Source organism: Apium graveolens, chromosome 5, assembly GCF_009905375.1.
Source record: "Apium graveolens cultivar Ventura chromosome 5, ASM990537v1, whole genome shotgun sequence".
Taxonomy (NCBI): domain Eukaryota; kingdom Viridiplantae; phylum Streptophyta; class Magnoliopsida; order Apiales; family Apiaceae; genus Apium; species Apium graveolens.
In genome coordinates, this window is record NC_133651.1 from 302,397,796 (window position 1) to 302,407,546 (window position 9,751).

Here is a 9,751-nt window from a genome sequence, read left to right on the forward strand (position 1 = left end):
GCCTGTTAAACCGGTGAAAAATCAACACACACACACGCACACACTCGAAGAATAAAGTTGAGAGAATTACAATCTGCGATTGTCCGGGAGGATGCATGGAGTCCTCCTGCAACATGTTTATGCCCTGCCCTTCAAAAATGTAAACAGATCAATCTAAAGTACAGGAAAATTATTACAATCTCTCTGTGTTGCTCTTACACTTTGTAATGGTAGTTTTGGATTAGTGTAATAATATGAGTGGAATGGAGCCACAGGAGGAACAGAAGCAATGTGCAGAGATTAATAAAAAGAAAACAAAATTAAAAAAGAATTAAGTATAAATATATAGTACAAGCTAATTGATAGTTCAATAAGAGAAAACAGAGTGACTATATTTAGGATTTGTAGGACGGTAAGTTAGTTAACAAGGCATATTTTGAGCTACTTGTGTTCTGGTCAGCCCCCTATTCTCTCGCATTGCCTCTCATTTACCCTCTTCCTCTCCCTTTTATTACTTTCATTACAAGTGTGTACAAGAACTGACCTTAAGAGGGCCATGTATCTGTACTTAAATCGTAGGCAGGTTCGCGCTTAAGTGAGAACAGTTCTCAAACCCGTAATGAGAAAATTTATAACTATTCAAAACACGTGCTCAACAATCATTTCATGCGATTACAGACTAAAATTGTTTTTCTTAACGCGTAGCCATATATTTATTTGTAGTTATAGTTTCCCACATTTTCCATAATTTTTCCAAATATCCTCCTTTTTTAAAAATATGATCTCAAACGTTTTTATTTTGCGATCTTTTTGGTTTAAAAAATCGATTGTACTTGAGCCAGGAATTTCAGATCAGGCCCTAGTACAAGACATATATGAAATGACTACTGAAGTATGTAAAGGTATTCCTTCTAGCTTCTACATTTCAGTTATTCACTTGACTATGACATAAAATTTTGGATTTGTCAAATAATTAAAGACAGAACCTTGGCCTAACAGATTATCCAAAGCCTCGGTTACTTTTCTGCCATATTCTTGCATAGTTGCGTGCTTGTCATATTCACTTCATTTTCTCCAGCAGGTTCATCTGAATTCTGGCAAAATTCGATAAACATGAACTTGTTCTTCCTCAGTGACTGATTATGTCTTTTTCGGTAGAAAATTTGGTCTCTTTCGAGTCCCTTATCTTCGTGATCCTTGAAACTACGATAGACAAGACTATGGGATGACTGATTAATTCTCTCAGAACAGTGGCAGTCAAAGGCTGAATCGAACATTAATAAAGATTGTGTTATGTTACACTCTGTTCTTAGCTTTGAGTTGAGCTGATAAAAGAATCTATATATCACAATCACATTGTGGTACATATCCCCTAAGAATGTGGTTACCCTTAATATCGTACACCAACACATTCATCAAAAATTATCCATTTTTAGCTAAGAAAATTCACTCTGTTCTTAGCTTCGAGTTGAGCTGATACATTTCTAACCTTGAACTGCGGTGAAAGTAATTGAAATTGTTAATCGCATTCAGTAGTTGTAACTTCTTTTAATTACTTATAATATTGTTAAAGAGTCATTCGGAAATCAAGCTTTCTTCCTATTCATAAGATCATTTTCTCACATTTTGAATTATTCAAAGAAATGCTCTTCAAATAAGCTTTCTATTTAAATAAGATCTTTCCTATATGCAAGAGCCAAAGCTTCACATTTTTTAATTAATCATTGATTAGTAAATAGCATAAGGAGAATTATGGGTGTGGTCACTTTCAGCGGCAGTCACACTTCTCCGATTGCACCAGCAAGATTATTTAAGGCTTCGATTCTTGACTCTAAGAACTCGATTCCTAAAATCGTGCCAGAACATGTCAAGAGCATAGAGATTATTGAAGGCAATGGAGGTGCAGGAAGTGTCAAACAAATCAACTTTGTTCAAGGTTACAGAAATATGTAGGAACGCGTTTTTCTCAGTCATGATACAAGTAAAGGTACTGAACATCCTGTCATAGTATCATAACCTATCTCAGCAATGTTACAAAGGAAAACTATCTTTTTACATGCACATTGCCTTTTCTATTAAGAATTACTCAGTATAAAGGAATATAAAATGCACATGTTTATTTATAGCACAGAATATGAAGAGAATGATATGTTTTTGTTTGATGCAGGTGGTCATGTCAAACTTAAGGTTGAGGCGCTAGATGAGAGTTCGTTCACTTACACATAGCATATTTGAGGGAGTGGGGTTAACAGATAAGATCCAAAAGATGCAATTTGAGATTAGGTTTGAGCCAGCAGATGGTGGAACAAAATGTACCATGAACATCAATTGTTATCCAAAGGGCGACACTGAGCTCAATGAAGCCAACTGCAAAGAAGGCAAAGATAAGATCTTGGGGGTGTACAAGGCTGTCGAAGACTACCTCATTAAAAATGCAGATGCATTGCTTAGTGTTCCAATATTACCATGTTTGTTCTTCCATAGGTTTGTTCTTGAGAGAACTTTTTGACATTAATGGCCTATACCCTGTCTGAGATTGTAATAAAGATTAAGTTTGTGCTTTCATATTAACAAGTTGTAGTTGCTCCATTGTCAGTTTTGCATATATTCAAGAGTCATTCTAAGGTGCATGAGTCGGTCTGTAATCGAGATTATAAGAGTTGCAGAACCTTTTTTGATAATTGATTAAAATATTTACTGTTTCGGAAAAATTAAGCACACTCTTCATTCCACCAGTGCTGCACCACTGCTCCCAGATGACCTCAAAGTGCTTGTGGTCCTCATCAGCTCTGTCAGGCATAATTAGTATGCATGCCTGCAATTTCTTTCGAGATTATTAAACAGAAATCAGAGTTTTCAGATATAAAATCACAAAAACTTGCAAACGAAATGTATATTTCAAGTTATGATATTTATAATTAGTGGGGAGAAAGGAAAAAGGTGAGAAAGCAACCACCACCTTTCACCAAACATTACAAAAATGCTCTCTGTTTAGCTTACCAAAATTTCTCCCAAACAAAACAGATACATAGACTTTAGTTACATAGTAGTCAGAATTCACAATCATACATGTAATACAGTATATGTAAATGTACATACACTACATGTCATTCTTGAAAACAATCACTGCAGACTTGTTTTTTCAGGGCTACATCTTAGCTTAGCGCTATTTTTTTTCTACATGGAATCACAAAACTCAGAGCAGGTGCTATCGTTGGTTGCATCAGCTAATACGAAAGGGAAGCATCGGATTTTAGCTGAATTGAAGCGACTTGAGCAGGAAGCTCGAATTCTTGAGGTTTTTTCATTTCTTGAAATTTACTGTTTGACTTATTTGCTAATAGATTGTTGTAATAACCATGTTCGGAGGAACATATTTGAGCTTAATTTTGTTGTATTGCATTAGTTACTTCATTGGTTTGTTAATAAGTACTTTCTGAGGTGAATATTTTTTGACTACATTACAAGAGTATTTAAGAACTGCTCTTTGTTATAGGTGATTCGTGATTAGTTTCACAAGTCTATGTAACTGTATAGTCTGTATGTGTTCTTTTGTTTCTTTTCTTGTGAGTCTTGTTTACTGCTGTTTTATGTTATTTAGTTGATTATCATCTTTAACCAACTTGTTTCCTTTAAATATACTGGTACTCACTCTGCGTGCTAATCTTGTACTCAAGGAAGAGCTGGATCAGATTAAAAAGATGGAGAAGGCCTCCCCTGCATGCAAGGAGTAAGTATGAGAACATCGCTGCAGCCTGCAGGCCTGCAATGCACTTCTATTATTAATTTTGAAAATAACTTATACTGACCTCCTGATATCTCTGTTATGGTTGCCGCTAGACTGCTTGTAGATGTGGAATCAAGACCAGATCCGCTGCTGCCAATGTAATACTCACTTGTGTGTATCTTCTACTACAGTGTCATGTCTGCAACATAACATAACCATTGCACATCATTTTACTTGTTTTGCAGAACCGATGGCCCTGCAGTTCCAGCTTGGGATAGATGGTTTGAAAGGTTACAGGATCCAACCGGTTGTGGATGCTGGTTATGTTGACAAGTTCTTCAATCTCAAGAATTACATCAAAGGTCAAAAGGACTTGATAATCAAAACAGCATGCTATCAGTGTAGAGCAAACCCATATTGTTATAAAACATAATGTGATAACCCTTTGTGCCGAATTACATTTTTTTTATATGTATATCAAGTAAAATGTTGCCAGCAGCAAGTATTGATACATTGCTAAGAGAACAAGTACATTGATCAACTGTTTCAGCAAACTAAGCCCCAGGCTGGATTATAAGCTGTTACATTGTGCAAAAACTTACAAGTTTAATAAACAAAAATTAAATGAGACATCTTCAAGAAAACACGGAGAAGGCAGTGTCTGGCCTCTTAAGATGTTTAATTCTTAGCTAGTAACTTTCCCGCCAACTCTCTGGGCAATCCACCCTAACCCATCATAGAGCCCATCCCCAGTGAGAGCTGAACAGGCTTGAATGTGCCAATCATGGTTCTTGATACTGTGAAGAGACAAAGCATCAGTAATTTCTGCAGGGGTCATGGCATCCTTGAGATCTTGTTTATTTGCGTAGACGAGTATAACTGCACTCTGAAGATCCTCGTGTGGCAGCAGCCTGAATAATTCATCCTTCATAATAGAAATCCTAGCTCTGTCAGTGCTGTCTATTACTGCAATAACAGCATGAGTGCCACGGTAATATGTTGCCCATGATGTTCGTAGTCTATCTTGTCCACCAAGATCCCATACCTGATATTGACCATAGCAATGCAGAAAAAGAAGTTACTAAATGCCCTACCACCCAATACCATCGAATGACAGATACAGAGCTCATAGACCTAAACTATAATGCTTGCAAATGACTAATACTGAAAGATAAATAAATATAAAGCAGCCAGCAAGATCTGATTAAGAATGAAAAGACAATTCCCAACAAAGCATCAAATCATTCAAGTCAATTAACTTATGAGAAATTAACTTAAACCACGATAGAGATGATTGAATTTGTAAGGTTAATCATACTTCCAGTTCTTGGTAACACTATATTCTCTCATACAGATTGTTATGCAAGCGTACTACTGAAAGGAGATATATGTGACAAATTTTAAATTTTTGCAAATCACATTTGTTGCTTCCAAAAGAATTCTCCTCATGAATTCGCCATCTTCTTCTCGTGCAACTAAAAACTGGCCAAGACAGATTATAGTATACTGCACACCCTCATCTCACACAAGAATTTACTGCTACATTTGATAAGTGAAAGGAAGGGTTGCTAAAAATACTCCTGGCAACTCCTAATAAAAGTTGTCTGAGAGACATATTTTATGAGGGATATGATTCTTTATATATTCCAACTTAAACAAATCATATGCATTTACATCATACTATAATAATATCCAACAACATAAGTATCATTGTTATCACGAAGACGACTAGTCGACGACTAGTCGACGACTAGTCGACGACTAGTCGACGCGAAGGTACTCATGGGCCGAGAGTCTCGAAACCCGACTTGTCGTCGACTAGTTGACGTGAAGGTTGCCCAAGAGTCTTGTAACCCGACTTGGGGTCTTCATAACAATAATTATGGTGTACCGTGCATATTTTGAACTTACTATTCTATTACTTTTGATTTTAATTATAAAACTATCATGTTCAATTATATTATAAATTAAATCAAGTAATTATATGTATAATGAACATTTTGTCGACTTTTTACGACTAGTCGAGCGACTGGGCGTCGAGGGTCGACTTGGCGCCGTGATAACCTTGATAAGTATATCATATGCATTTACACTACCATAAAAATTGCCAATAAGTAACGAATAATACACAATCTGAATCCTATCATCTCTGTCTAGATGCTTTCATATCTAACAAGTGGAAGTAGTGATTAATTCAGCATTGCTAGTCATGTGCAAACATCAATAAATTAATGATATACAATCAAATCCCACTGCTGCTTAAATAATATATATCGAAAAAAATACACATATCTAGATCTTCAATCTTAACGAAATTTTGTCTCCCACCTTGTACTTGCACTCAGTGTTACATACCATTACTCGCACAACCTATGTGTGATATTATTTATGATAAGGAAGATAAGTAAATCATTCACACCTAAAACAAATTATACATGATTCTGATCAAGACTCCCAGAGCAATATAATAGCAGTAGCAGAGCCGACATAACTCCAAGGTAAATATATTAGGACTCTATACTTACATAGTAACATATATATAGTTCTTTTATATTTATTTTATGGCTCCAAAATCTATAATTTAAAAGCAAAGTTAAAGTTAAAATTAGGTGTGACAAAATATATATCGATAGCCCCGTACTATGTAAAGGGGCTGATTAGCTCTATACAAATGACATAGGTTGAAAAAAAATCATTTACCTACGAGGGCTTACTGTTGAAATTTAACTCAACGGAGCTTTTACTAATACATATACATATATATATACATGTGTGTGTGTGTGTGTGTATTAAAGTCTAGCTTAAGTCTCAAATTTGGTTGAAAGTCTGAGAAGGCCCTAACAAAGACAAGTAACTGATGTGCTTCACAAGTCTCTTACAGTGTGCAACAAGTTTAAATTTATGATTTGTAATAAGTTTGCAGTAAAAAATTAGCAAGGACATCTGATCGACTACCTGAAAGGCTGAAACAAGTTTTATATTTTTACTCTTCATTTTCCCAGGATATATATCACACAGTTGCTATCTTAAAGAGACCTTAAACACCTACTGACAGAAGCCTAGGCTTAGACAAAACTAAGATCTATGAAGAAAATAGGTGCAAGAATGCAGGGATGATCATCGAAACATATTTATATATACACATGCGACAGGGATGAAAATTTTCTACAAGAAAATTTGTCAATGAAGTGGTGAAAGAAATGAATAGCCATATTTTAATAGAGGAGCAATAATAAGTTGTAAATACTAGCCAAAAATTTAGTTCAGATTTTTTCCCATTCAACTCCATTTAAGTGAAGATAAAACAAGTTAATAGCAAAAAAACAAGTTATTACTGAAACAAGGAGAATCTGTTTTGGGTGAAGGAAAATTAAATTAGTCAAGTCCAATCACGAAAGAAAATTATAGACATATTCCAATATATACAGCATTGTTTATACTACACATAACTAGCCTTTTCCCCGTTTTGATGTTGTCTCGTGATTCAAAGCATCATCAGCATTCACATGTCTAGCCAAATTTATGCAAATAATTTCACCCTGGTAGAAGCTTTTGCATGAGTAGAAAGCATTCAACATATATTTACTGTCAACGCCCATTGTATGGCAGAGTTGCAATGGATAGATAAGATCTTCAAGGAAAATAATAAGCTTAACCATGCATCAGTCAGAATCCAATGTCCTATAACGTTTATTTTTAATAAAAAAATACATCCCATTTATCATGACCGAGATCAAGGTATGTACTTCGATATTAAGGAAGGCACCAAAAGGAGTTTTTAAACACGCCACAATAGGTCATGACAGGTATTCAATTATTAGTTGTACAAAGTGAAAACCAAACACAGCACAGTACCTGGCTTGGCTCCAACTATGAGAGAATTGGAACTAGTAACCATAACGTTATCACTCGTCTCATCCAATATGGCAGTACCGCACACAAAAATCGGAAGTTGAAGAAAAGTTATGGATATGTGTACAAGTAGACAAATTTTACATTAAGTACGGAGATATGGATTACTGACCTAAAGGCTAAAACCCTAGGAAAATCATAATTTGATTTTTTACACTACGTGAATATTAGAAATAATACAATCAGTTGTGCCGTTTTAAATAATACCTTCTATAACATTTCCACGAGAATCTACAAGCCATGCCACAGTGATGCTTAAGAAAGGCATTTATGGTTAATTTGTCCGTCTATGATGATTACTAACAAAATGTGAAACTTGTGTCAAAAGTAACACACAGATACATTTATAGAGAAGTGCTAATGTGGAGATACGTTCAACAAAAACACAGCTCCGACTGCAGGAAAAAGTCCACTCATTCTCATCTGGTTGACATAATTAGATGACAAGTATGCAGGGATATAATTGACATCGCATCCCAGAAACCCTAAATTTGTGTATATTTTAACCCAAAAGCCGAGTAACTTAAAACAAATATCTGTTCTACAAGTTCTTATAGTAGACAAACATCTCATGACTTAATGAGGATCAACCAATTTCCAGATTCAAATGCTATATATACTTAGATACTAGTATTAGGCAATAATTACATGTTCAATAGGATTACAAGAGCAAAGTACATATTACAAAATAATCAAGTTTAATTTCCATTCTTGTTTCAGCAGCCTTTTTTAGAAGAGTTACTAGTATATGATATGCATAATATAAACGGCTAAAGTGTAGAAATATTAATATAAATAATGCATACGTGTCTAGATGACCAAATTACGTAAAACTGGCCAACAAAGTCGTATTCATAGAATCTGATCTCAATAAATTGGGAACCAAAAAATCAACAGAAATAACAGAACACTATTACAGGCAACTAAAGAACAGCGCTTAGCCTCTTAGGAGGTACAAGACAACTAAACTCACCTTTCCGAGTCGCATACACATGGGACTGCAATATATATAAATCTGATGTATCTACTTATTCACAATTCACATGATATCATCATTTTAACCTTACGTCTTTCTTTCTCAGTGCAAATATTATATCCACCAATGCTCTAAAAACGTCATCAGTATCACTATATCTTACTAATCCTGAAGACCGCAAGACAACCAAAAATTCAACAACTCGTGCTCTTCTAACTAATGACTAAAACATAGTAATAAAAGTATAGTCATCTGCTAATCCACAAAATTTCTTAGTCTAACAATAATAGAATTATAGTCAATGTCATCTCTTACACACACATACACATAAATAAACAAACATAAACATAAGATTAAATGAATGGTTGTGTCGAGGCTGACCTCGAATCGGATATTCTTGTAAACAAGCTCCTCAACATTACTACCAACAGTAGGATGAGTAGTAACAACTTCACCAAGATGCAATTTATAAAGAGTGGTGGTCTTGCCAGCATTATCAAGTCCAACCACAACAATCTTATACTCCTTTGCAGGGAACATCAAGAACCATAATCTTGACATAAGTGCCCCCATCCTTAAAACAAACATACAAATAAAGATCAAATTTTTATGCAAGATCCAAAATAAATTCTATTCAAAATTGCGAAAACACAAAAGGGTATGATCAAAACACAAAATCTTGATATGGGTCAGTGTCAAAATCAAACCTTTATGAGAAATATGGATTAGATGGAGTTTTAATCGCCTGGAGAAAATTGTACTTGTGAAGGGGTTTGATAAAATTTGATGATTGATCGGAGATGGGAATTTTAGGAAGATCTTAATGAAAGATTTGGTGAGTTTATGAGGGTGTTTAATGGATGATTAAAAGGAAGAAAAATGAAGATTGTAGGTTCTGTGCTGTCTGGACCACGATGGAAATTGCTAGTTAATATAGACGAATTATTTAATTTAAGATTTTTTACTATGGTAAATATAAAATTAAAGGGAAGTGAAAAAATAATTAGGGGATGCTTTGAATCAAATTAGTGTAAAGGAGAATGGGAACAAGGATTTTAAAGGATTTTGTATTGAAAACTCTTTTTTATCTTTGTTAATTGTTTAAAGTTTTAGAATTATCGAAAAAATATTCAGAAAAAAATAATGTGTAGTGTTCT

General features: G+C 34.7%; 2 protein-coding genes across 2 annotated transcripts; one reads left to right on the forward strand and one right to left on the reverse strand.

The window, feature by feature from the left end:
- The first annotated feature begins 2,960 nt into the window (after positions 1-2,960).
- Positions 2,961-4,082, forward strand: LOC141659275 (guanine nucleotide-binding protein subunit gamma 1-like). The gene is made up of 4 exons (XM_074466071.1): positions 2,961-3,277; positions 3,657-3,709; positions 3,820-3,864; positions 3,952-4,082. Exons 1-4 carry the CDS (start codon positions 3,161-3,163, stop codon positions 4,034-4,036), a joined length of 300 nt encoding a protein of 99 aa, XP_074322172.1. The 5' UTR covers positions 2,961-3,160; the 3' UTR covers positions 4,037-4,082.
- Positions 4,083-4,108: 26 nt separating this feature from the next.
- On the reverse strand, positions 4,109-9,508 carry LOC141659274 (uncharacterized). The gene is made up of 3 exons (XM_074466070.1): positions 9,302-9,508; positions 8,976-9,168; positions 4,109-4,751 (listed from the first exon to the last, which is right to left on the reverse strand). Exons 2-3 carry the CDS (start codon positions 9,165-9,167, stop codon positions 4,392-4,394), a joined length of 552 nt encoding a protein of 183 aa, XP_074322171.1. The 5' UTR covers position 9,168; positions 9,302-9,508; the 3' UTR covers positions 4,109-4,391.
- Between the last annotated feature and the right edge of the window lie 243 nt (positions 9,509-9,751).